The sequence below is a fragment of the Stegastes partitus genome, unplaced genomic scaffold (genome assembly GCF_000690725.1).
Source record: "Stegastes partitus isolate 25-593 unplaced genomic scaffold, Stegastes_partitus-1.0.2 Scaffold277, whole genome shotgun sequence".
Lineage (NCBI taxonomy): Eukaryota > Metazoa > Chordata > Actinopteri > Pomacentridae > Stegastes > Stegastes partitus.
Window position 1 is genome coordinate 1 of NW_007578008.1, and position 27,142 is coordinate 27,142.

General features: G+C 41.3%; 1 protein-coding gene and 1 long non-coding RNA gene across 3 annotated transcripts in view; one reads left to right on the forward strand and one right to left on the reverse strand.

Annotated features, from left to right (window-relative positions):
* Positions 1 to 2,801: 2,801 nt before the first annotated feature.
* Positions 2,802 to 27,142, reverse strand: part of LOC103357845 (glutamate receptor-interacting protein 2-like) — a 215,168-nt gene continuing 190,827 nt past the window's right edge. Inside the window, exons 15-25 of the mRNA XM_008282571.1 lie at positions 26,525 to 26,588; positions 25,651 to 25,796; positions 24,549 to 24,693; positions 20,700 to 20,839; positions 19,962 to 20,156; positions 19,425 to 19,581; positions 17,542 to 17,656; positions 16,650 to 16,863; positions 15,929 to 16,137; positions 12,158 to 12,304; positions 2,802 to 10,010 (exon numbers count right to left, since the gene is read on the reverse strand). Of these exons, the coding sequence (XP_008280793.1) occupies positions 9,852 to 10,010; positions 12,158 to 12,304; positions 15,929 to 16,137; positions 16,650 to 16,863; positions 17,542 to 17,656; positions 19,425 to 19,581; positions 19,962 to 20,156; positions 20,700 to 20,839; positions 24,549 to 24,693; positions 25,651 to 25,796; positions 26,525 to 26,588 (1,691 nt within the window). The 3' untranslated portion in view covers positions 2,802 to 9,851. The remainder of the gene's footprint in view (positions 10,011 to 12,157; positions 12,305 to 15,928; positions 16,138 to 16,649; positions 16,864 to 17,541; positions 17,657 to 19,424; positions 19,582 to 19,961; positions 20,157 to 20,699; positions 20,840 to 24,548; positions 24,694 to 25,650; positions 25,797 to 26,524; positions 26,589 to 27,142) is intronic.
* On the forward strand, positions 5,828 to 16,695 carry LOC103357844 (uncharacterized). 2 transcript variants are annotated; one of them, XR_520223.1, is made up of 4 exons: positions 5,828 to 5,843; positions 9,858 to 10,049; positions 12,164 to 12,327; positions 16,610 to 16,695. It is a non-coding gene; the product is annotated as an uncharacterized LOC103357844 (long non-coding RNA). The 2 variants fall into 2 exon arrangements; XR_520224.1 differs by lacking the exon at positions 16,610 to 16,695 and adding an exon at positions 13,629 to 14,034.

A 27,142-nucleotide genomic window follows, 5' to 3' on the forward strand; every position in this document is an offset into this window, starting at 1 on the left:
CTTTTTGTTTTTATTTCACACTGTGCTGCATCATACAGTGACATACAGCTTTTCAAACTTAAAGGTAGCAGCCAGTTTTGTTTTATTGGAAGTAATGAAAGTTGTCCAGCGTGTGCCCCGTTGTGGCTGCGTCGCGTTCAAATCCACTGATTATGTGGTTTGTTGGGTCGTCGTCGGCTTCGGGGAGCCTTCAGGTCTGTCTCTGGTTACTTTCCACCGCTGCTGGTCGCTTGTCTCATGTGCACATTAGCAGCGCCGTGAGTCGGTTTGTGTCTGCGTGCGGATACACGTGCGCGTACAGTCGTGTGCGGAGGGCGTTTAACTGCTTCCCCATGTGTTGCTGCTGCTGCTGCTGCTGCTGCTTGTGTGTGCTGGCGTGTGTGTGCATGTATTTCATGTGCATGTTGTGTGTGTGTTGGACCTGTTACATAACAGTAGACTCTTGGGGATAATTAAGTCGGCAGAAGCAGAATGTACAGTGTACACACACACACACACACACACACACACATCACATGCACACACAATTTGCGCTTACGATGGGAAAATGCATACAAACTGGCTCTAATGCATACGTTTAGCCGTGCCCTTTTTACAAAACATAAACAGACACAAACACTTTAAAGAAGATATAAGCCCCTCGACCCACACACACACACACACACACACACACACACACACACACACACAGAGCATGTTTTAACCACAACATGCCGAGCGAAGCGATGCTCAGACACAGTAACAATCAGCAGAGAGCCTCTCAGCATGTTTGTGTTTGTAAAAACTATTAAATTACAGCGTCCCCGGAGATCGTTTAAACACTTAAGCCACACTTAAAAATGCATGAATTTCCAGCCGTTGGATTACAGAATGTCAACGCCGATGACGTTCAGTCTACAGACAGATGGAGCAGGAGCACACTTGTCAAAGGAAACATCAAGTTTTGTCACATTTTTTAGATGATAAAACAGTCGATATAAAGCTGGATGTGAAGGAAACCGGCTTGTTTACCGAACCGGGCGTCGTATCGTCGGGTTTCTGTAGCAGCGTGTGTTAAAGCTGTCCGTCCATCCATGCTGGATGGGCTGATTTATGGGATTTAGTCTTTTTCTCTGCCGGTTCCACCTCCATGTTCTCCTGGCCTTCCCTGCAGAAGCTTTGCACCATCACATCCACGTACGTTGACTCCAAAGCTGAAATCTTTGTGTGCTTTTGCAAATTTTAAATCCTCGCTGTCTTATTCTTTAAGTTTATGGATGCAGCACTCTGGAGCTACACTTACTGATACTTTGAATGGTCTGTGAACTGACCATCTCATTGAAGTCGCCTGTTTTTCTTGATTTTACGCTTGACTGAGAGGTCCAGTTGACTGCTGCTCTTTCTTTACCTGTACGACCTGAGTTGTCAGTAACAAACGCTATTTTTTTTTCACTCTTTGACAGCTTATCCTACGGAAACCCAGAAGGGACAAACAGAAAGGGAGAAAAAAAACAGGGAGGGGGGAAAAAAAATCGAGGTATCTTATGGAAGATCTCGCAGAACTTTCTCGGGAAAGTCATCAATCTTATTGGACGCTTTGTTGCTAAGCACTGCTTGAATGTCTTTTTGTTTTCGGCCGAGATCAAAATAAAAATCTCGAACAGGTGGACGTCCTCCATTGTCGTTTCTCCATGCTGCCAAAAAGACTCAGAAGTATATACTGATAGTTTCTTCTTCTTCTTCTACTATAGATTTGGCGGTTGGCATCCAACATTCAGGTGCATCACTGCCACCTACTGGACAGGAGTTACCTTTAGTTTTGCAAGATCTCGCAAAAGTTATTACGAGATCCTGAGAAAGTTTTGCGAGATCTCTTAAACGATACCTCTATTTTTTTTTTCCCCTCTCCCTGTTTTGTTTTCTTTGTCCACGTCCCTTTCGGGGTTCTGTAATATCCAACTGTGGAGGATGGAATATTGAGTTTCTTGAAGATCTGACAGCCACAGTGGCCTTGACTTGTCTTTGCCATCTGTGCAGTTGCTTTGAACCGAGCAGTTCTAGTGGACGTTTCACTGCATTTCACAATCATAGCTGCTTGTTGCTATTCAGGGAGGTCTGCTCACGCTGAAGCGACGACGTGACTCAGTTATTTTTGTGGATTTCTTGTTGTGCTGCTTTTTTTTTTTTCCAGTCCAAATCGGTTCTCCATATATTCAGTGTACGTGGTAGGAACGTGATAAGATTTAGGACCGATGCACTTTTGTGGTTCCCAAAGGAAGTGTTACTTTCAGTGCGATGTTTTCTTTGGGGGTTCTGTGGGTGCAGGAACACAAATGAAAACCAGGTTGCTTTGGTTTCTGTACTTCTTGATGAGAAAGTTTTGCATTGAAGACAATGTATTATTACCCTACTAAAGACCCCTTGTGGTGAAAATAAAGTTTTTTTTAATCTTGTCAGCATGTCCATGAGGTGTTTTGTTAGATGCTAAAAGATCATGAGTGAAATAAGCAATGGCTGAGCATTTCCTTCTTGAAACTTTGGTGAACCAGAAGCTGGAGTTTCATCCCTAACAAACCAAAGGAACCGATCCTGTCGTCAATATTACTCAACAGAATCAGAGAACATGTGAGGCTGAATTTTTCCAATATTACAACTTGCTATTGTGTAGTTTTATAGTGTTTGACAGAGTCACAGGTGAGCTGGTGTGCTCAGCTGCAGCGAGGAAGAAACAATCTTAAGTTACATCAAAGCCATTTTCCGGCATAAACGGATTATTTTCATGGGAAAAAATATATGAATAACGACAGTCCACTCAGCCAACATAAAATTAGACATTTTATTTTTCTTGCTTTTATTCTTTTCCCTTCTCGAAAAGAGAAGTATAGCGGTACACTTTGTTTCATAGAAAATGGAAGAAGAAAAAAAAAAGGAAAAACCCAAAAAAGAAAAGAAAAAAATCAAAAATGACAACAACAACAAAGTTATACATTTTATTTTCCATTTTATAATTTTTGTTTTGTGTTTTCTTCCCACGTTTCGGAAGAGTAATACTGTCATAGAAAAATACTATATTACATAGAATAGAACTTTACACAGTTTGAAAAAAATACACAATATCAACGTGTACATTATCAACAGCCCAATCCCGAATCGCAATAAGGTTTGACACGTAAACATGTTTTAAAAAACGCAAACACATGTAACAGGCTTTATGCAAAAGGTTGTCATGTAATTATCAGAAATTTGAACCATGTTTTTTCTTTTTAAATATGCTGGGAAACATTACTTTCCGTATGTACAGTCACAGTTACAGCTGGCTGGAAGTCCAGTAATGAAGTTTGTTCGTGTTTACAGTAACGGCAAGAAGCTCGTTAGCAAGTGGTTACGTTAGCTGCTCACAAACTGAAATTATATGGATCATCTGCTGATGTCTAGCAAACCAGATAATATGTCTAATTGTTAAATGTAGTTCCTAGGCAGTAATCTAATGTTTAGATGAAACCACAAGCTGATGGTTTGCTTACTAGATGTCATAATTAGCATGTTACCTGTGGTTACCTTGGCAGAAAACAGCTGGCTAGCTAACCCTGAATCAATGACTAAGTAACCGTAGCTTTTCTTGCAACAGGAATATTGTTAGCTGATTAGGTATTATGGCCGATTAAGTAGTTTTTAGTGCAGAAAGCTAGTTTGTTAGCTCAACAGTCTGGCTAGTTTACTGCAGTTTTAGCGTAATGCTAATTGCTAGCTAACCAAATGTCACGTGTAGCTACATAACTGTAGTTTTCAGGGTGAAGACTATTTATCTGAGCATATTCTATAATTAGGAAATGTACCGTTAATTTTCCAAGCAGGTAGCTAACTGCTAGCCTGGTATAGTTTGCTAGCTGTACCTAAGTTAAGCTAATGGTTTGCTGACAAGCCACCGTTAACTCTTATCAAGCCAATAGGCTAATATTTAGCTAACCATATTTAAATGGTAGCTGTAGTTTTCTGGGCAGTATGACCAGATATTTTTTTGGCACACATTTAGCATTATCAGGCAAATATAAGTCATTTTTGACTTGTACTACTGTGTTCAGCGCTTACAGACATAGCTTTTGCTAATAATTCGCAGCTGAGACTTTCCTACATAGCCACTGTAGGCTAAAAAAAACCCTGAAATCCTCCTCTGACCTCAAAAACTGCTAACAGACGGGTGTGACCTAACAAAAACAGTAAGAAGTAATCGTAACTTCCCCTCTCCAAATTAGAACAACGAGTAAATAGCTGGCTTACGTTGCACAATAACAACCCACGCAGCTGAAACGGCCACACGTGCTCCATCCTCAACAGGAAGTCATGATGGAAACACGCAGCTGCCATTAAGCGGACGGATTAACGCAGCCTAGCGCTCGCCGAGGGATTTCAACCAGCAGCCTCTCGGTCAGAAGCGAAGGGGGGATCCTCGTTTAAAGCTTCATGTCAAGATGAACCGTAAATGCACAATACATTTGTGTGTGTTGAACGGGCGCAGGCGGGAAAGGCAGCCATGTGAAAGCGTCTTACCGCGGCTGATGATGTAATGAATGTAGGATTATGTAATAACTTGTCCGATGTGATGACATCGTTTAATGGGTTCGGGGGGGTAATGACAACCAGCCAGCGTAAAATAATAAAAGAAAACTGTCGTAAAGTCTTCAGTGAATCATTTGTATTGTAACTTCAACATAAATGACAATAACAGGAATCCTACTTTGTCAAATTGAATGTTTTGTCATTTTTTACATTTACTCCATCAAGTGTAAATGATTACATCACATAGCTGGGATGATTCTTTTTATTTTTTGTAATATTTCCTTAGCTAGCATTGGGACGTACGATTCTGGATTGGGCTTTAAACTGACCTTTGATCCAGAAATGCATAGGGAGTATGGGCGACCACACACACACACACACACACACACACACACACACACACACACACACCTACATACATACATACATACATACATACATACATACATAAAAATCAACGGAACAATTCGGAAGGCTTTTCTCAGCATTTTCATTTTTTGACGCTTTACAAAACTTGTTTTTTTTTTTCTTATTATTTTTTTGTTTTGTTTTGTTTTGGCCACTTGATATTGCGTAATAAAAAGCACTCGGACAAGTTTGTTCGGGTGTACATGAAAATACTTACAGTGCATGGTATTCAACAGTGTGCTTCTTATTTTGTAGTAAGTGCTTAAAAGTCCTTTTTTTTTCTATTTTTCTTTTTCTTCTGTATGTGCGTGGAGTGTTTTCTTTTTTGTTTTTTTTTTAAGTCTCGTCCGGGTTTCAGAAGGCCCACAGCCCTAGAAAAACATCACTGTACAATGAAATGTACACCAGCTACTTGTGTTTCTCTCACACACACACACACACACACATGCTCATACAGTATATGCTCCGTAGGGAATAAAAACCTGACACCCAGAGATACATACATATAAAACATGCATGTATATGGTAACGCGCAGAAACCTCGACGGGAAACTTCCAGGCTTTCTCATTCGCGCACACGAGGGTGTTGTGGACGGGGGCAGCTGGATTCTAGCTGTGTTACGTAACAATGTGAGGAAAGAGTGACAGCGAAGGAGAGCGAGAGAGAGAACAGAGGTTGCGATTGTTCTTAAAGTTTTCCAATCCTTCAGAGGACAAAGGCTATTCTGTCCCTTCTCTCTCTCTGCACAAGTATTTCTCACATGTATTATGTATGTTGCATGTATTGTCTCTCCCACACACTCCCACCGTCTGCTGCGTGTACGTACACCGCTGTGCGAGCCTAGATCTCTACTTTATACTCCGGCGAGGATGTAAAAGTATCAACAGAAGCTGAAAAGGTGAGGCACAATGTGGTCGTCCTGCGCCGCCGAAAACTCTTTTGCAGAAATCTCGCAGCGGCCTCGGGTGCCGAAGCACAAAGAAATAAACCGAAGCTGACGGCCAGAAACGCAGTCATCTGCCGAGGAAATCGAGAGCAGCAGACCAAAGAGGCATAAAGCTAAGTTGCCGTAGAAACTGGAAGACGTCCAGCAGCGCCATCTGCTCGGGCCTGGCACAAACCAGCGGCGTACTCCTCTGCAGTCTGGACAAGAATGGTCAGATGTGGTCTTGAAGCGAGAAGCGAGCGCGGATGCCTGATAACACAAGAAGCTGGTCGCAACAAAAATAATAATAATAATAGCAGAAGGTGCTCCGGATTGGTGACTCACAATTTTAAATTTTAAATAAAAATGTAGCTAGCCTGCAAAAGGACTGGAGAGAAGGAGTCTGCAGGCATCACCGAAGCAGCCCTCGTAGGTTAGCTGCTCCTGCAAATGGAGTTAAGACTACATCCACAGACGAACTGTGAAAAGTTTTCCAGGATGAACTAAATCCAATTGCGCCCAAATGCACCAAACTTGGTGGCAACATCATGCATTGATTCAATTTAGGTTTTCTTCCAGTTGCAACTTGTATGGAGGTAATTTTGAGCGCTTACTTTTGCAGAGTACTGTACATACACGCTAACGGGGAAATAAAAAACGTTACCATCTGACCAGTTTTTCCTCTGTCGCACACACACTCACACTCACACACACTTAGCCAAGTGCAGTAGGAGGGTAGCGACAGCCAGTCTCATTTCAGCTAATCCTCGGATAATTGGAGCAAAGACAGTTTTTGGCAGGAATTGGGAGAAAATCGTGAAAAACAGGAGGTGAAAGAAGTGGAAGGAATGTCTGCTGCTACCAAACTAAAACAGGTGGTGAGGAGTTGTGGGAGCGTTGAGGAAAAGTCACTAAATGACAGGTTTCTTCGAGTCTGTGTTACTACAACACCACATGCCGGAGTTGGAAAGTCGATCGGAGCTATTCGAGGTGCTTTACGTTGACATTAACGGCCACGAAAATGTCCCAGGAGGTTAACGGCGTTACAGGATAATTGGTTCTTTGTCTAAAATAGGTAAAAACATCCAATCAGAATGTTTGAAATCTACGCGTCTAACGGCGGGCGGGAGGTTGCAGCGTTGGAAAATCAATGCATTCGTTTTGAAATCTGTCATTTTTTTGGATATAATCTGTAACTTTTGAATTTGCTGCAGCTCTGATTTAAAGTTTTGGCTTCTTCACTGTTGCGACGACTGCTGAGGCTCAAGGACAGGAAGGAATGTAGCAGCGATAGATCGACTAAGCCATTGATCAGACTGATAGAAAGCTGTTTTAAACTGAGCGGCATTGGCTGCCAATTGGTCAGTTTTGCCAACCTCAGTGGGTGCTGTGAGACAATGTGCCCAACCTGGATGTGATGTAACCAGACAATAAGTAGCGTATGCAGTGTTTACCGTCTGCATAATTAGATTCTGGTATGTTAGTGAGAAACATGACTTGGTAATTGTAATTTATCAGGCCTTCAACTGGATAAACTCGTTTATAAGGCTCCAACCTCCACTCCTACTCTTGAAGAGCTCTCGTGGGAATCCATACTGGTCATTAGGCGACCAGTATCTGTCCACCGCTATTATTTAGGGCCATAAAACATGATTTCTCAGGAAGAGCTGCAGTAATTAAGTGGTGGCTGTAACATAAACCTCATATCTACTGTCTCCATGTTCAGCAACACTGAGAACATCACAAAAAAAGAAAAAAGAGAGAAGCACCTTCCAACTTTTTTTGTAACTGCTGACAGACTTATTAGTCTCTGTGATGTTTACCTAAAGCGACTGTACAAAAAACAAGGGACAGAATCTAGTTTTTCAGCAATAAAAAAAAGCATCTTGAAGCTGAAGGTTCAGCAGGTTCTGGTGGGCGCCTCTTCAGTCACAAAGGAATAAAACGCAACCAAACAAACTTGAAGACGTAACGACAATCTGAACGGTTTCATGTCCTCAACCTGTGCTGTTCAGTTAGAGTGTGTGTGTGAGAGAGAGACTTGTCCATAGTCTGGTGAACTCAATGTGTCTGCAGATGAGGCCGTAAACTTTGTTCATCGCCTATGTGCTGCAAAAGTTTCCCTTCAAACCCAACAGCAGCAGTGATCTATAGACGCGTGTCGTTTTGAAACAGCTGTTAAATGTGTCGTCGTAAGTGATGGATGAGATCTTCCAGCAACAAAGAGGATGTCACTTGGTTTGCTCATCTTTTCCTGTTTCATCTCAGAGATGGCACATGAGGAAGACTAGGAAGTGGTGTAGCCTCAAATCTAGATGGGAACCCTCAAAAATCTAATTCTCTTCAATAATGTCTTCGCTGTTGCTCTGCTTTTGATGAGTCAGCATCGGTCTTAAGCGTTGCCGCTGCCTGCCCAGAGCTAACGTCGATGGCTGCTTGTGGGAAAGTGGCACCAATTTCACACATTTACTGTAAAGTTTAGCCATGTTGGATAAACATGTGCCCATCCATGGTTCTTTCAACCATCTGCTTTAATTAGAGACTCCGAAGCTTTAGCTCTGTTTGTTGTTGGGGAAAAATGCTGCTTCATTCCCGTTTATCATCACCAAGAGGCTCACAGTGTAAAATACAGTGTTGAGGCTGCTGCTGGCAAACACACGGGCTCCTTGATCTTGTATGGCAACGAAACTAAAGTCTTGTTAGTGCGACCCACAGCACCTCTAACGGCATGCTTGGGTGTTATTTGTGATCGTGCTGAACCTCAAACCATGACCTCTATTTAAAACGCATACATAGTAGCTACTGCTGTTTGACTTTGTAAGCCAGCAGTGAGATAAGATAAGATGAACCCAATGCTCTCAAACAGCCAGAGTGACACACTGGGCAAAGTCTCAGTACTCTGCAAAAAAGAAAAATACGCAAAAGGTCAAAAATCTGTGTTAGAAGTTAATGTTCTTCTGTTGGCGACAGTGTTTTCTTTCTCCTTCACACGCACCGCTGCCCATCTGTGCTGCAGCAAAAGTTGCTTTAAGCTTCCGTCGTACAAACACGAGTCCAAATCAGGCCCTCCCCTCATTTCCTCTCCTGTCTGATGATTGTACGAAACGAACAGCGGTTGTGAGGACGTCATCGTCTTAATCTTGTAACGACGGCACAAATTTAGATTTCTATCGTCGCGGTGACATAATAGTGTTCAGTCCAATATAGAAGTCTGCCTTCACGCAACAGATGGAAAAAAAAAGGGGGCCGAATTTGACCATTTCCAGAAAATTACTGTAAGTAATGGTGAGGAAGCAGCAGCGTTTGAGCAGATTTTTAGCAGCATTGTTGGACTTCTACAGGTGGCTACATCTGTACAGTCCTGTATAAGCGGTTAATTCGATCTTCTGCTGAGCCTTCCATAAAACAAACGACATCTGCAAACGGGGCAAGGCCGTCTTTCTCTCTTCTCCTAATCATGCAAGTAGCTAAAATCACTGACAATATTGTGTAATAAGGCAGAACCTATGACCCTGACCCCTATTGCAGGTGTTTTCCTTTTGTTTTACAGAAAAATACTTCGTCCAAATCAGTAAAAGTGGCTCTTTAAAGTGCCAAGTAAGTGCTTCTTGATGCTGGGACGACACTGTGAGGACAGCGAGGCGGGAGTCAGGACAGCCTCTGGTGTTTGTTCTGTACTGTGGTGGTGGTATTTCCATAGAGAATATACTGTATGACAGCAGTTCAGCCCAGTGTGAACGGGGACGGGGTGAGCATGCAACGCTTGGATGTCCGTTCCAGTAGGAGTCTTTGTGTCTAAGTAGAATTATTGCAAGTCAGTGAACTGCGTTGTGTGTATGTGGGCCAGTTCCAGTCGACAGGTTTATTCTTCGTAATCCGTTATTGTATGTATCCTGCCTGAGCGTGACAGAATAGATGCATGTGTGTGTGTGTATGTCAAGAGATTCAGCTGTGTTGTTGTTGTTGTTGTGTGTGTGTTTGTTACAGGTCTAGTGGGTGGTCTAAAGTGTTGTTATTGTCCTCTGGATCATCGTTGGCCAGCGGGTTGCGGCTGATGACCAGCTCCAGTCTGTCTCCGGCCTCCGTGATGAGAGGCACCGCCAGGCAGCAGTCGAAGTCCCTCGTCCTCACGTGGTTCACCTGGACCAAGACGGAGACACACAGAAAACGGCTGCTCTGGTAAGTGACGCTACTGTTGGTTCATTTTCTAGCAAACAAAAACTAACTGTTGCCGAAGGTTAGACGATGAATCAAGATTACAACTCGGGTCTTATTGTTGTCATTTTAGTCTTTACATCCCGAGATCTTACAACATGGCAGCATTAATGAATTCAAACAGGTTGGCAGCAGATCCCGAGGTTGGCCAGGGGGCCTGTACAGATGAAGGAAGTTCATGGCTAACAAAGAGTTACTGATTAAGCAAGAGTTACTTAAACCCCACAAGAGTGCTGCTCCTGTCCTGTAGGTTTAACTACTGAGCCTGACATTTGCCATCATAAAACAATCACTGTCAACTAAAGGTTGACCTATTCTGCTAAAGGTGCTTTCATGTGACGGAGGCAAAGCTTTTAAAAAACAAAACAAACCAGCAACCGTGACTGCATTAAGTAATATGATACGAAACTGTGATATCTACGGATTGCTGTAGTTATAGTGGCAGCAAAGAGTGATACTGCTAAGGGTGTAATGTGAACAATATGTTCAGATAAATACAACAGAGTAAGATTAAAATATAGCAGTAATTTCCAAATATTAAAGCAAAGAAGAAAATATAAGGTTTGTCAACAAATGGTTAATGTGATGGGAAACAGTACAGACAACTGCAGGTTTAGCTTTTAGTTCATGTTATCCTGAGCCGCTGTGAAACTAAAAGAATAAGAATTAAAAAAAAGCTTCAACATCATCGGGTAACCTATTAGGAATGTAATAATCTTTGTGCAATTAAAATCTAGCTATGACCGTCACTATGTACATGTTTAATGTAATAAACTCTCCTTCCAAATGTTAGAAGTAATACATTATTTACAGTTTTATTTTGGCAAACAGGCAATTTGTTTACTGTGATTTTAATTTTAGAATTTCACACAGATTTGTTTGTTTAACAAGAAGCTTACACGATAAAAATGTTGATTTTCATTAGTGTGTAATATCTATAAGCAATGCTAATCTATCAAAAATACAGTTTTTATCATTATTCATATTGGTTATGTATCTATGTCGGGAATTGTAGTGTTTTTACACATAAAAATATCTTTCATTTAACATTAAAAAGCCAATAGAATAAGATTAAAATATAGCAGTAGTTCCCAAATATGAAAGCAAACAAGAAAACATCAACACATGATTAATGTAAGTTGTTTATCGCAAGTCATGTTTGTGTACAAATCTTAAAGCGTACATATTAGCTAAATGCCTTTCTGCTTCAACAGTCACTAACACAGATTAAATAGCACACTGAATAAAGAAATTCAACACATTATTTGTAACATCCTTTCATTGAACAAATCGCAGTTGTACTCAGGCGAGTGTTGGTAACATGACTAATGGCTTCCTGTGGAGTTTAACTGTAGTTGGTCTCTTTCTGTATAAACTGGTCCCATTTTGGTGATTTCAAGGACACGCACACAGGTGGTGCACAGTCCTACAGATGCTGCTACCTTATACCACCAGTCCTTAAGGTAGCACTAACATGCCAAGCAGAGGCAGGGGAGAGGAGTGCAAGCCAGCTAACATGTAAACAATTGTGTTTTTATAACAAGACAAATGCACTTGACCTGTTTGTTTGAGCTCCAGGACATAAAACCTGGTGAGTAATAATAAACAGAACTTGTGTTTTTTTAATGTTTTTAATGAAAACTCCACGGGGTATCTTTAACCTTGCAGTAAGGTGATGGAGCCGTGTTTGCTCATTAACAGAGAGGTGCAGAATTGAATAAATACGTGGCTAAAACAGTGAAGTTAAGGTTTAATTTGAAGGTGTGTGCTTGCATAATAAAGGAACTATAAACAAAATGTCGGCCTTTGTACTCACAGTAGTTGATTTTAGGGAGCCAAAATTCGAAAATAGGTCAAAAAGATGTAAATAAACTAAATTCTAACTATCAGTAGTGCACATCACCAGGTGCCTTTAGTATGTGATGCTCTCTCAGGAATGTGCTGCTGCCACCTTTACATCTCGCTTGTTTTGGGAGCTCTGCCAACAGCCAGGTGGTCATAACAGTGAGGGTTCTCGACTGTTGCCTAAATATGGATTTTATCACCTTCAAACAGTTTGCTGATTCTCTCACCTGCAGGATCCTGTCATAGGGTTTGAGCCCGGCTCGGTCAGCTGGCCCATCTGGTCTGATCATGTTGACGTAAACACCTTTCTCCAAAAAGCCGTCTGACACGCTGAAGCCAAAGTCATCGCTCTCTGGGTCCTTTATCACTGTTACCTGCGGAAGGACGATTCAAGGAGGTGGGTTTAGTGAAATGGCATCTTTTATATTTAAGTGTGTAGAAAGCAAATTCTTGAGGCTGCAATGGGGAGTAATGTGTCCAGAAAGTCATATGCTTGGAAAAAAAAAGACCACAAGTTGTATTCAAGGTGCCTGACACGTGCTCTCAAGTTTTCTCTCAAAAGAAAGAAAAAAAAAGGCAGAGAAAAGAAAATTAGACCATATTAAATGGGTATAATCAGTCTTTCAGGAGGCTAAATGGCTCTTTCATGAACGCCAGATTGAACATGCTGAACTAGCGAAAATGTCTGCACACGCGCCACAAAAAATACAGATGATGAGTAGCCGCAGATGCTAAATGTGTGCTTGTGTGCCAGCGACCTTGAAGTTAATCTAAAAGTTTCAACATCCAGCCGGTTTGTGAGACATTCAACCAAGTTTTGAGACTTGCACTGACAGCAAAATGCCTTATTTTCAGTGTCACTTGCTTCCTTGAAGTTTAACTGCACACCGTGGACTTTCTTTATTTTATTTTCCTGACAGAGGGTACACGAATTGATGCTGGCTGACTAAAAAGCACAAAAAGTTTTAGAGATTTATCTACACTGGATTGCTAATTAAATGCAGAATAAGCACACAATAGCCACTTCTTCAAATGATCCCTACACAATCCTTACAGGACAAATCCAAAACAGGAGTCTTAACAATCGCTAACACGGGCCAGATGTTTTTAAGAACTGCGGCTTAAAAGGAAACCTGAACAGGCAGCATTATGATATATGAATATTGCATGATCTTTTAATGAGACACCATTTAAGGCTGTAACATTCTGGCAGATAGCCAACGAGTCCATCAGTGAAACAGCCGAGGACTCGGTTCGCTTTAATGTATTTTCCCCCTGTGGATCATTCTGGCTCTGAGTAGAGACTCGCATGAAATTGTGATTGTAAATCCACAGGAGGGTTAAGACATGTAGCTGCCAGCGTAACAGTTGCCCAAGAGGGGGTTGGGCCACTAGACTGTACATTCTATACTGTATTACATAAGACCCCGCACTGTAAAAAATAATTGTCATTCTCAAACTCCAAAGAAAAGGTATTTTTTTTAAAGGCTTTTTAAACTTGAACCAACTCATTATCCGCACTAACTCACAGGGCCCTCCATAGAACGGCACCAGTTCTTTAGTTATTAGGCAAACTTGTGCTTTTTCTGCTGTGACAAGTCAAAATTTCCACTTTTAAGTTTGGAAGCAACCCATACGAAATGACTAACGAGTTCTGTTTTTTTTTGTCTTGACACATCTGGATGACGTGGTGGATAGATGGACAGCTAGTACCCTCGACATTTAAGAGAACTAGAGGTGGGCAGATTTTCTAAAGGACGCTGAAATTAGACTAGACTGATGTTTTGAGAAATCTGCTAATTCACATTGAAGTTACAGTTGAACCACAACTATTATTTGCCCGTGGTGTTTAGACACATGCAAAGTCTTGTATTGACTGTTACGCTGCCAGGCAGGGTGGATGGATTTGTCAAGAACTGAGCACAACTTACCCTTAAACCAACATTTATTTTTAATGAAGCTCTAGAAGGACTAGCAGTCATATTATACAATATCAATCAAAGGGACAAGCAAATACATGTATTTCCCAAAATGTCATGTTTCCTTTAAGCTGAGCCAAGTTATGTTAAGATATGTGAATTTTAACTAGAAGGCAACTGGAGGTCCTGGTATTTATTGTCACCCAAAACTCCCAGGAAGGGATGTCAGAACTCTATTGTATGAGGCTGACAGGGATGTTCCAGTTTCTCATAGTTTCCTTTAATCCTCATTGACTTCTCTGTCCTGAATGAGTGTCCCTTGACCTTCTGAGTCTTTTTCTAAGAAGTTGGCTCTCCTGTGTTTCCTCTATAGTTGTCTGTGCGCTCCTCACTTCATGCACAACTTGTATTTTATCAAAAATTAAATCTGCATTTCTCACTCTGGCCACACACGGGACTGAAGTGTTGTTAAACCTGATGTGCTGATGTTTGCTCCAGATTTCTTTGTCCTTCAAGAGGTATTGGTCTGTTTGTGTAGGTTTCTGGGTGACTTCAATGATGACGATTCCTTCATAGAAAGGACCACAAAAGGTGTTTTCCCCGACATCCTCCCCTGTGAATCCGATGTCGCTACCCATAGAGTTTACATGTATTGTGAAGGTTTCAGCTTCCTCAGTGTAGAGACTGGTCACCAATGGATGACACTGGAACCCGTGGCACAGCTGTGCTTTTGTCTGAAGAAATCCTCATTATGTTGGTTGTAAAGCAGAAAACATATCTAATTCAGGATACAGTTGGTTCTACGGTGTAAGAGATATCTTACAGTCATTTTCTGACAGTCTCCACCGCTTCAGATGTACAACAATGGCATGCTTCCATCTGGGGACAGTTTCAGTTTCTTGGCCTTGTTGACAAAATTGGTGAAATTATGGACTTTCTAACTTGAAGTGGTAAAGACTGTGGTGAGGTCTTTTGCAGTATTATAGGTGAACAAGTTAATGCTGGGTCTGATGGGTTTGAGTGGGGCTCCTTCTTTATGTACCTTCAGAAGTTCACAATCTTTGCACCACTGGTTGGAAATACTGGCCCTAGTTGAAGCCGTCGTACAATTCGATGTTACCTCAGTTTTCACCAGCATCAAATGTAGTGGAGACAGTCAAAAAAAGGTTCCAAGGTGGCTCTTTAAACAACTTGACCTTAATCAGACATGTGCCCTGTTTGACCTTTTGCCTGACAACCACCTATTTCAAGAACAATGAAGGGTTCTACAGGAAAAACTACAGCTGGGTTCTCCTGTGACACCCATTCTGACCAGTCTCCACATGGAGGACATGGAAAGCTCTTTCAAGGCAACAACACCCAGCCACTGGTTCAGACATTTGAATGACACCTTGGTCAATATCAAACCCAAGAAGTAGAAGCTTTCACAGAACATACCAACTCTGGACAGTAACATAAAGCTCACAAGGGAGGATATTCAGGAAAACAAGCTTTGTTTTGGGCTTTTCCCGTGTGCATTTAGAGAGGCAAGAGCATCAACGTTGACGTTTACCAGAAACTTCACACACTGACTAATACATTCTTTTTAACTCCCAACACCCACTGGAACATGAGCTGGAGGTTATCAAAACCTTACATCATGGGGCTGAGAATGTCCTACTTCATTAACACAGCAAAGAGATCTTGAAAAATCACAGCATCAACAGATTGAACAAAGTTGTCATCCCATACGTGGTTGGACCGTGTTAGAAATTCTAGAGGATTTTCTCAATGAGGATAAAGTACCACAATAAGCTGAGCAATGCTGTATATGCCATCCAAAGCAGCATGGAGTGCACAGACCGATACATCTGGGAGACTAAACAATTGTTTGTCTTAAACTGGAACTACGATCTCTAAACCAAATTTCAGCCATATTCAACGGAGTCCTGACATCCTCCCCCTGGTGGTTTCAACACCACTCACACCTTGGGTCATGTGTTGACTGACTGATAATAAATATCAGGAACTCCCCACAAGTCAGCGCTTAGGAAACCTATTCAAGAACCAAAAAGAACTACAGCACAAGTCTTTACTCACCTTGTGCAGCTCCAGAGGCGTTGGGGACAGGATTCCCTGCATCTCCTCTTTGATCCGACGAGACTCCCACGTTCTCTCCGATACTCTCAACGAGGCTTTAGGCTTGGGCTCGTGGTGCAGGAGCGGGGATTGGTTGTCTTGGTGGATGTGGCCCCCCTGGTGCAGGTGGGCCTCCTGGTTGAAATGAGCCTCATCGAGCATGTGGGGGTCTGGGTGGAATACAGGCGTGGGTGTTCAAATGATGTGTTTTATTCAAATGTTCAGCGAACAGCTCTTCCATGTTGGCAACATACACTCACCGGTGACTTAATTAAGCATAAATATGAAATCTAATGTAATCTGATACAACCACTCTGCCCCTATGAAGCGCTCACACGTTTCTGTTTTTGTTGATGTCAAAAAGGTGATGATTTTACTTCATGTTTATTATATATATGGAGGTCATAGTAGGCAGTGGTGGAGTTGCGGACTACATTACTGTGTTCTAATATTTTGTTTACTACATTAAAATAAGCGAGGAAGGAAAAAACAACACTATTAAATGCAAGGCAGTGTAGTGCAGCAGCACCACCCACTATGACCTTAATAATAAACCAAAAAGAATATCATCATTTTAGTAATACCTACAAAAAGAAACTGAGTGTATGGAACATTTTGTCGTGTATCTGTTCAATATTCAAGACAAACAGCCTCCCTTGGTTCTGTCACATCCGCCACTGACCTTGGAGGAGTTGGGCGCCTTCATGCAGGTGGGCTTCCTCGTGCAGATGGGCCCCCTGGTGGAGGTGAGCACCCTGGTGGAGCAGGTTCCCCTGGTGCAGGAGAGAGTTTCTCCGCAGCGGGCTCATCCTGCTGTGGCTCAGTATGGGCTCAGCTGGAGGCTTGTTGACACCATCTACACCCAGGCTGATGGCTGTGCCTGTCATGATGGACGCCTGCACAGACACATGCTTTAATTCAAGCTAATGCTAACACGACTGTGTTACAGCAGAGACGTGGATCTCTATTTCTCTGGCTGTGGCATTGATTGATATGGATAGACAAAAGTCAGTGCATAAAGATGTGTTGATGTTCTACACATAAGGCTTGTTATAGTCCCTTTGCCAAAACATACGGATAACCTTTAACAGCTGCACACAACTATTCATATGCAAATTCTAAATATCTTGAGGCTTTTATGTATTTGTTTTAACTTGTGTGCTTCTCCTTCCTGCATTTTGTATTCATGTATTTTACTACTGTGCAATAAATTGCCATTTTAAGATAAATAGAATGCTTGTTATTGGTTTTAAAACTGTGATAACTCTATTCTGTACATAAAGCTGGATCCACAGGGGTTACGCAGTAGCTTTGTCATATGCTGCTATATTAATAAAAGGTAAACTCGATATGCGTAGTCCTGTATTTGCTCTGTTGTACAAAGTAAATCAAATAATGTAGACTCTGGACAGTTTAATTAAATGACAATAAAACCTAATCACACATCCATTTAATATAAACAATGGGTGAAATCTTGTGACAGGGCTGTTTTTTAATTTTTTTTTCTTATTATTTATAAATCCACGTAAGTCTGTATTTTATCTTTAATGACTGCAAAAACAATGGTGACTGACCTCTATCTCTCTGAGTAGTTCTGACTGGCCGCAGGTCTCGAGGTCCTCCAGGGCCTGACACCAGAAGCTGTCGTCTGGATCCAACAGAATGCCGTCTGGTTGTTGGCCGATAAATCTGTGGCATAAACAAATGAAACAAGTTCAACAAGCCATTAAACAAAAACATATTTGAGCTCTGACTTGGCCGATCTGCCTTTTGGTATCACAATATAAATGTTTTTTTTCCCCCTGTAACATGAAACATTTTCTACCTGCAATTTCTCTAATAGTTACCTGACAAAATATCAAATGCATACTGTAAAACTGGATGTGCCCATTAAGGAAAAAAACCTTCTGCTCTTTTCTATTACTAACAGAGTGGTAGCGTCATCAGTAAAGCCAATGAGAACACAGAGCAGTGTCTGTAGAGGACAAGGCTATCTGCCCTGGTTAAATCCAACACGAGTAATCTTTTAACACTGAATGTCCCCGGCTGACAAGATTAATTCACTTTCACTGTGGAGCCGATTTTTTTTTTTTCTCCCTCACATCCTTCCTGTCTTTCTCCCCACCCCCAGCAGTGTTATATAACTCCAGTGAACGTTACTATCCTCACAAGGCTTAACCTCCTGACTCATCACTACACACACACACACACAAACAAACACAGATAGTCAGTCTGGCTGACTTCATGACTCAACCTCTACACTGAAATGTACACTTCATCATTAACTCTTGGTGCTGATAACGTCACTGTCAACCATAGGATAACGTTCTGTTTTAACGCAGAAATAAGCTCCCCACAGGAAATAAAGCCAGTGGCTATGCAGATATACAGTTAGGGGTGAAGCATAGTCAGACCTCGTCTCTAATTTGATGCAATGCGACAGATAGGTCTACATTTACACCCTTAGCTTTGCCTTTCATACTGTATGGCACTTGGGCAGGAAACGATGCCATGAAATAACTAGTTTTTTAATTAAAATGCCAAATACAACGTTAACCTACACAATTCTAACATCAGGACATAATGTAAGTAAACTATTACATCCAGTCCACAAGGCCTTTTAAATAAAATGGTGTCCTTAAACCCTGTGAACCCCAAGTGTTGCTTCTTTCACATATTAATTCGGTGTAGGCTCCTTTTTAATGGAAACACCACCGCTAGAAGTGAAGCGAAATGACTTGAATTACTTAAATTACGTTTTGATAAAAAGGTTGAATCAACATGTAAAATATTTTTCCTGCTGCCCACAGGTGTTTCATTACTGGATCCTATAGATATTTTACTAATTACACTTTAAATTGGTTGCAATACATGTCTCCTCTGAGCTCTGTGGAAACCATTTTTAGAAGGGAGACACATAAAATACTGCAATTGTGATGAAATACCAGGATTTTAAGCTAATATTTGGCAGATCCCAATGGATGGAACGGCACATTAATAATTATTATTTTTAAAACTCCCCTGCGGGTTGTAGGGTTTGAGCCAATTTACTAAAAATGATCTAATCTTTAGGTCATAGCTAAGCATTGTGAAAACCAAGCTACAGTATTAAAGGAATCCACTAGTTTTAATTAATTCTAGTTGGATACAAAAACAAACGAACAGATTACTGAAAGTTTCCCTTACATTTAAGTTTTATATGACCTTTTAGAGGTACAGCAGTTTAAAGACCTTTTCAATAAGTTTGCAAAAATCGATGCAAACCTTACGTCCAGTGTGAATAAAAAAGCAAGTGTGCATCATCTGATTTTCATGCAGCGCAACACTGATCGGAGGCTACTGTCCTGCTGGAAGTAAACAAACAATATTGTACATCGTGTAGCATGCACTACCGTAAACACAGACAGAAAGACTGTGTGATTTCCAGTAAAGAAGGTAAAACTCAGTTCAATCCTACCCTGGAGGTTTATCCCAGTCGTCCTCACTGAAGCCTCCGTCGCTGAACGGATAGTTCTTCCGGCGTCCAGGAGGAGGTGTGGTGCTGCGCTGCTGCTTGGCACTACGCCACTCGTGTGGGTGAAGGGCGATACCAGCTGCTTGATGGCTGTACGTACCTGCAGGAGGAGAGAGGGAAGGCCAGACAGCGCTCATTCATAGATTGCTACTATACATGAATATGAAGGTATTTTGGAAAAACAGATGCTGAATGTCAGTATTTCACTATAACCATCCAATGGTTTTAAAGATATAACAGACAAAATACAATAATTTGCAGTAAATATGTTCTGAATTAGAGACGCAAAACCATTTTCGTATCCAGTAGTTGTCATCAATCACACAACAACACAGTCTAAGTGACTCAAACCTTTTTCATATGCTAGAACAGCCGCTGCTACCACAGGAGACAGCACCGAAGAGAAGCATATGCCCCGAGGCTGTAAGAGCGCCGTTTTCCTGGACTATAACGGTTAACAGCAATTAATCCCACACTTACCCTGGCTGCCATAGCCTGCGTCCAGCCCTGAGCCGTCCCATGACTCCATGGCGGAGTCAACGCTGGGTATGGTGGTGGAGTAAAGCTCCGATAGCTTATTGGTCTGTTGGCTGTCTGTCAAATCGTCCTCCTCGGGGTCGCTGACCTCATTCTCTGTCGTGTCCTCCACCTCTGCTCCCTTCCTCTCCTCCAAGTCTTGGAGAGAAAAAAAGTACAAAAAGTAAACAACAACAACAAGCCGGCTTTCAGACTCAAGGAGGATTCATTGTACAGCTGGATGGAAACAATAGATTGCTAACATTCTTTTATTAAACCTTTTTCTGCATGTACACTTTTGAAAAACCCAATTAGATGCTAGTAGGAGACAACCTGTAGTCGCTTTACAAGTAGCTGAAGCTAGCACTGGCTAGCTAACTGACCTTTTCACTGCATTTTCCTACAAGAAAAGCATTTCGATGCTAAAAACTAGTCTTTCTGAGAGACTGAGTATCTGTCCGTGGGACCCACAGGAACAGAACTGTTTGGTGAGTCGGTGATGTTTTCATACACATTGATCTGTTATCTCGAACATAACCTGAACAGTACCTTGTTAACCCCAAATCCTGCTTCGTAGAGCAGGCCTCTGATAGACGGCTTCAAGAAGATCAACAAATAATTTATACTGCCCGCACCAGACGTCAAACTAAGATACACATAATAATAAGTACACAGGCACTCATTAAGCCTCATCACACTCACTGTCAAGCTGTTTTTTAATCTTGAGGGTGACCGTCTCTCCAGCCATCTGCAGCAGGTGGATGGCTTCGCTCAGCGGTTTGCCTTTTAGACTGACGCTGTTGATAGCCAAGATCCGGTCACCTACATGTATAGCCCCTGTCCTGGACACACACAAAAAAAAACACACAAATTCACACACACACATAGGCAACATGATACACACAAAGAAGAATTTTTTAGTATTGTACCCACAGAGGACAGCAGTTTGGCTCAAAGCCTGTTGTTTTAAATGTGCTATATAAATAATGGGGACTTGAATTGAGGTTAAATGTTTACATGTGATAACTCAAAACCAAACGTTTTTGTTTTTAATAAGGCAAATGTGTGTAATTTGGTAATAACCCTTTAAAATTCTAAAAGAGCCTATTTTTCTCAATACTAATAAAACAAGATCATAATTGATGCCAAAATACCTTTCAAATGGCAAATCGGTTGCAGATAAATCAAATAGAAGGACTGGATAAAGATAAGAGATGAAAAACTGCACTGTTTGAGTTTGTGAATTTAATTAGAAGTTACTAATGTTCCAACAGAACTCATGTAAAAAACAAAAACACACGATTGGTCCAGGGTCGCAGCAAAGTGACTCAGGAAAGGATAACATCGGCTCCGTTTAATCCCACTATCAGTGCCCGCTGTATTAAACCTGGTACGGGACGCACACCAATCTTTTATCTTGTGTCCCACTTTGACTGAGATATCATTCATTCTGAGGTCTTACCTCACACACAGGCTCATGTACAAGAGATTAAAGGCGGGGAAGTGTGTGTTTGAGGAAAGCAGGGTTAGCCTTTCTGGACTCTATATCTTCGGTTTGCATTTACCTTGGCTGCTTTACCGAAACGAAAGCTCTCACATGGCTCAAAGGAAAACTGGGTCGGCGACGTTGATATCATCTGTAGCCCTGCACTTTCTTCTGTGTCAAGCTGTGCAAAGTTTATTTATAGTGCTTTTAGCCAACAGGTCTGAGGCAAAGTGCTTTATCGACAACAGTTTAGAATAGGAAATAGAACAATTACATCACAGACTCCAAGAAATGGGGTCGCCGAGTGTGTGTGTGTGTGTGTGTGTGCGAATTTGGAAGTGAATCAGGGTAAGCAGTGTGCGGCCTCCACGGGTGTGTTTTAGGTGGAAAACCACATGAGCCTGTTATAAAACCTGACATTTCCTAGTAGAAAAAAAAAAAGGTGCTGTGTAGTGGACTGGATATAAGGTGAGTTCACCAGTGGATGTTTTAAGTCTCAGGGAAACTATTATGTCATCTTCTGTTCAGCCTTGTTGCTGAGGAGGCTGGCCGCTATCCCATCTCAAGTTTCTCATTATCTCATCTGTCATCGCTTCCTGTCAAATGGCATCTGCTGCACACTCGGCTGCTGGTAGGGAATCCCTCTATTTATTGCTCAAGGCCCCTTCTATCATTTCTCCTAATAAGGTTATTACCCCTGTAACAGCGAAGGCCTAAATAAGGCAACGTGAGTTGGTTCCCTCTTAGGTGGGTTTAAGTTTCTGCACGTGTTGCCATGATACCACAGAGTGATGGCAGAATTTGTCCACTTTTTTAAATCTTGACATGGATCTTGCACATACAAGGTAATAGCTCCATTTCAGACACGCTTGGGTTTTGATTATGTTGTTTCTACAGGATCAACCTTTGATCTACAGTCAAGATATTTACCCCTAAGGGGGATAAGTATCAGTGATTGTGTTTAATTATCTCCCACAAGATGTCGACCTGTATACGTACATTTGCCGTGTCCTGGATATGAATGGAAAATACAGTAAACAAATATGGCTATCTGTTATCTTACTCATTGATGGGAGCAAATACACCACTAAATAAATAAAGTGCGGCTGTTAAAACTATATTTAACAATATGCCTGCAGACTCCGGTCATGTGGGTATTACAGATTGAACACTGGACTCATTATATAATGTAATGCACACATTGTGCAGCCCTTGCCATATCTAAAAAAGCCTGTGTCTATATTTGTGGGAGTCTTTGTACGCACATTGATTTTGGTCACTTTGAAGTCAGAGGCCCTTGATCATGCCACGGGACATTATCCATGCAAAAGGGCCATTAGTCACAATGTGGATGCAAAGGAAAGTTTCAGAGAAGCAAATATATCCATCCACCAACCACAGATGTGAGGAAATATCGAACCACGGCTGACACAAATTTCCAGAGAGGACAGTGACGGTTTGTCGTGGTAAAAAATTAAAACGTTGAAAGATTTACCCAGTGAACATTTACGATACGCTTTCTGCTGACATTAGATATTAATGCTGCTAGTAGAAGGGGTGTAGATTGCCCATGTGAGCTCACTTGACCCATAAAGTACAGTGCACACCCACATGGTGTCTCTTGAAAAGAAACCCAGCGGAGCTGCAGATGAGCTGTTTCATGTTGTGTAGGACGATGTGCGGGCTCAGGCTCTCAGTGAATGAAGATTTATGCTGGTTCATCACCGCTACTGATGGAGCACAAATCGTGTTTCTGGAGTGAAATCATTTGTACGTTTGACACTTTGAATGCTGATGAGGCACAGCTGTAAAAGGGACTCATCATATTTGAATAATATCGAGTTTTCCTATAAACAAAAGCCATGTTTATAGACAGTGTCGCTCACTGACATCCACTGAGTTTATCCCTAACAAACAAGTTCAGTACATTTGATCCTCATACAAGTTTTTAAGCAAATCACTGTTTACATCCTTGTTCATAAGCGGGTTTTGTTTCCAGCCTTTATTGCTGATTTTTTATGCTTCTTTCTGCATTATTACCGCCAGAGGCCTGCATCGGAAGCAACTTCAGCTCAGTCTCTTGGTGTTTTCTTTGGATGAATTCAGTTTTATCTTCCATAACTGCCATTAAAATGTACGTACACGTTGAAGATACGACTATTTGTGAGGCATCACGCTCCAAAGCTGGTAACAAACTGGTAAATTGGGATTTACGGAAAAAAGCTAAACTTATTGATCAGAAGAAACATCATCAGAATTAGGAACAAAATACCGAACATGATATGAGTTAAAGCAATAACTAATATACCCATTAACAATAACTAGAAGAGAATCAGATTCTTCATTGTCACGTGTGAAACTCCAAATATTTAAGCAAGACCACTGATATAAACAGATGCCAGGTTTATCATATGAATCTTTAGTGAAGAGTGATTATATTTTGTGTTGTCTAATGATGCACAACGTACTCTGAATATATGATGTAATGCACATGAAAAGGTTTTCAGTTACGTCAGACTGTTTCTGCTGCCAAAACGGAGATGAATGGAGAGAGGAGGATAAAAGAAAGAAACCACCTAACAAAAGTGTGACATTTAAAATCATGAGGAAATATTCAACAATGTGTGGATTATGTATTTTTAATAAAACAAAAACAGAGAGGGTTCAGTGTTGATTTCCAATTGCCATCAAAGACTGTTCATTATTCTGAGCTGCGGTGATGCAACACGCGTTGAAAAGCGTCAACGCTGTCAGAAATCCTGCAAGAATGAAAGAGTCCTTCAGCGAGATCAGTAGAAGAACATCACAGGGTTCCTTTGAGAAGCATCAAGTCAAATTTATTCTAAATTCTGAATACTGGGTTGGTTTAATTTTTTTGATGCAGCTGGTGAAAAAACAACTAGTTGCACTGCTAGTATTGGTTAATTTGCAAGCTGTTGAACTGGTACTGAAACTATGTGTCCTAAATCTGTAGCTGCAGTGTCTTCTCTTGTCCTTTACAGCACAAACTAGCAACCTAGATTTCCAAGAAAAGAGTGTGTGTGTGTGTGAGAGAGAGCATGTACCTCTCAGCAAGGCCTCTCTTGGTTAGGCCTGATATAGTGATGGGGTCAAAAGGCTCCTCGGTGCCTGAGATGGTGATACCCAGAGGGCCTCCGTACCGCTTCAGTTCCACTGTGTAGATAATGCTGCCTGACGTCTCCTGCTCATCTGATACACACACACACACACAGAGACACACAACCATGTACGATATTCTTAAGTTTCAACTTGCTGCTCATTTGATGCACAAACACACGCACTTAAAAAACAAAAAAAACACTTTAGGTTCACCGGGTGACGCTGCATCGCATTACCTGCTCAGTGGAAACGCACACACACAAACACATTTCATTCCAGAAGTAGGTCAAAAACACTTCTCGAGACTACACTGGCGAGGAAGGAAGGCGCTGTTTCCATGGTAACCGGGGGGGGAAAGACTGCCTTGTCATCATGTAGCATGAACATATGATCCCTGCATGTAATTCCCTGTGTCTGCCTGTGATTACAGCCTCGTGACCTAGCATGATTACAAAACGTCCTTCCTTCTACGTGCGTGTTTTGTTTTCACATCGCATCGTATGAAAACGTACGAGGTGACGCGCCTTCAAACGAACTATTCATTTATTTAACCGATTGGATCGTACATATCCGAGAATGTAAGACGAGTAGGATAGTATGCGGCCATGCACAAAGCTGAATTAAAACTCAGAATATCAAATTGTTGTTCCTGGTTTACACATTAGGTCACTCCACGAACATTTTATCCACACATTTGTTTTCAGGATTTGTCAACTTTTTATCTTTTAAGACTGGGTTTACTTTTCTGTTTTCCCTCTTTGATCAGTAATGATGCATCTAACAGGACTGTGTGATGAATAAAGTCAATTTTACAGCTACAGAAAGAGTCTCAAAGTTGTGGACAACAGCCCCATCTGGTGGAATAACACTGCTGGTGCACTGCTCTTGAAATTTATACCTACAATAAATTAAACTTTAAATTCAAACAATAAACGAAATCAATGAATAACATTAGTTTCAAAGGAGGAGGGTTTTGTTTTTGCAGTTCAATGCTGAAGCCTTAGCATGTTTATTAAAGCACAGAATAATCTATATTTACAGAAATACCTGAGTTGTCTTCATCTTTGCGGATCTTTAGCTTGACCAGCTCCTCACACTGCTGCAGGATCTGCTCGGCATCATCTTTGGAACAGTTCTCCAGTCTGATGTTGTCGATGGCCAGCAGCTTATCACCGGGCTCCAGCGTTCCTGTTCTGAAGGAGAGAGAAAGAAAGAAAGGCAGCGGCAGAAACGGATATTATAAGCTCCGCTGTGGCTGTAGAAAAAGCATCCTTTGTCAGATTTCTGCCAAATTGAAGTCACACAACAGACTCTGTACTGTGCAAGTAAAATCTAAAACTACAAGACAAAGATCTCGGCCAGTACGTGGCGGCATTTGTAATTAACATGAGAACAAATACATTCTTAGAGTAGCATCATAGTCGTGGTAGTAGCCAATAACGGCTTTAAAATACGAGCGTCTGCCTGAAATGAACACAGATGGACAGATAATGACTGTCAGTGTAGAAGGTAGAGGTTGAATATGTCACATAAAAACAAATACAGCATGCTTGATATGAAAGTTGAAGTAGTTTTCTAATTTGGCGTCGTAAATATGTACATTTGGACAGCACTGTATTTTACGTCTGCATCTGCCAGTGGGTCATAACAATAAGAGAAGGCATAATAATAATATTTTAGTTCCACTACAGGAGAGATTTTATGATGAGGAGGGAAAATATGAGCGTACATCTGCAATCTGGTCAAAATGAGATGGAAAATGTTGGCGTATTAGCAATAAACCGACACTCTGCATGCCTAAAATAGAGTATTAAAGTTCAGTTTAATGATATATATGTAACATATGAAATATTCTAGACAGCCAGACTTCACCAAATGAAACATCCTACAGACGAACATCCCAGACTAGACTCTGAGATACCTGTGAGCCATGCTGCCCTTCTTGATGTCAGAGATGATAAGGGGCTCCCCCGACTTCTTACTGGCTGTGGAGGGAAAAAACATCACAATGAGAAGCAGCAGCAGCAACAACAACAACAACAAAGCACAACACTGCTGTCAAAAGCAGGAGTTACTCCTTCCACCACTGCTACAACAACATTATAATAACAGTAATCATTACCAGCAGTGACAATTGATTTAATTGAAGCAAGCTGTTAACCCTTTGAACCTCAAAATTCACAAGTGGGTTTGAAAGGCATATGCTTTATTTACATTTTATTTTTTCTAAATACACCATTTCTCATAGCAAGAACTGTAAAAACAGGATGATTCACAGGATTTCCAGCAGTCCTTGAACCTTGACTTTCTGTTTGATGAAGAAAAAAACACACAGCCAGGCTGAAAACTGGGATTTTCAGCAGAATCACTACATTCGACACGTCTCTCTCTCTCTCTCTCTCTATATATATATATATATATATATATTTTTATAAATGCCCAAAATAAACAATTTGCAGTACCCAGACACAACTTTAAAAAATAAAAAATATTCCGTCATCGGCACAACTGCCAACCCTTCGCGCCTCAGCTATGATCA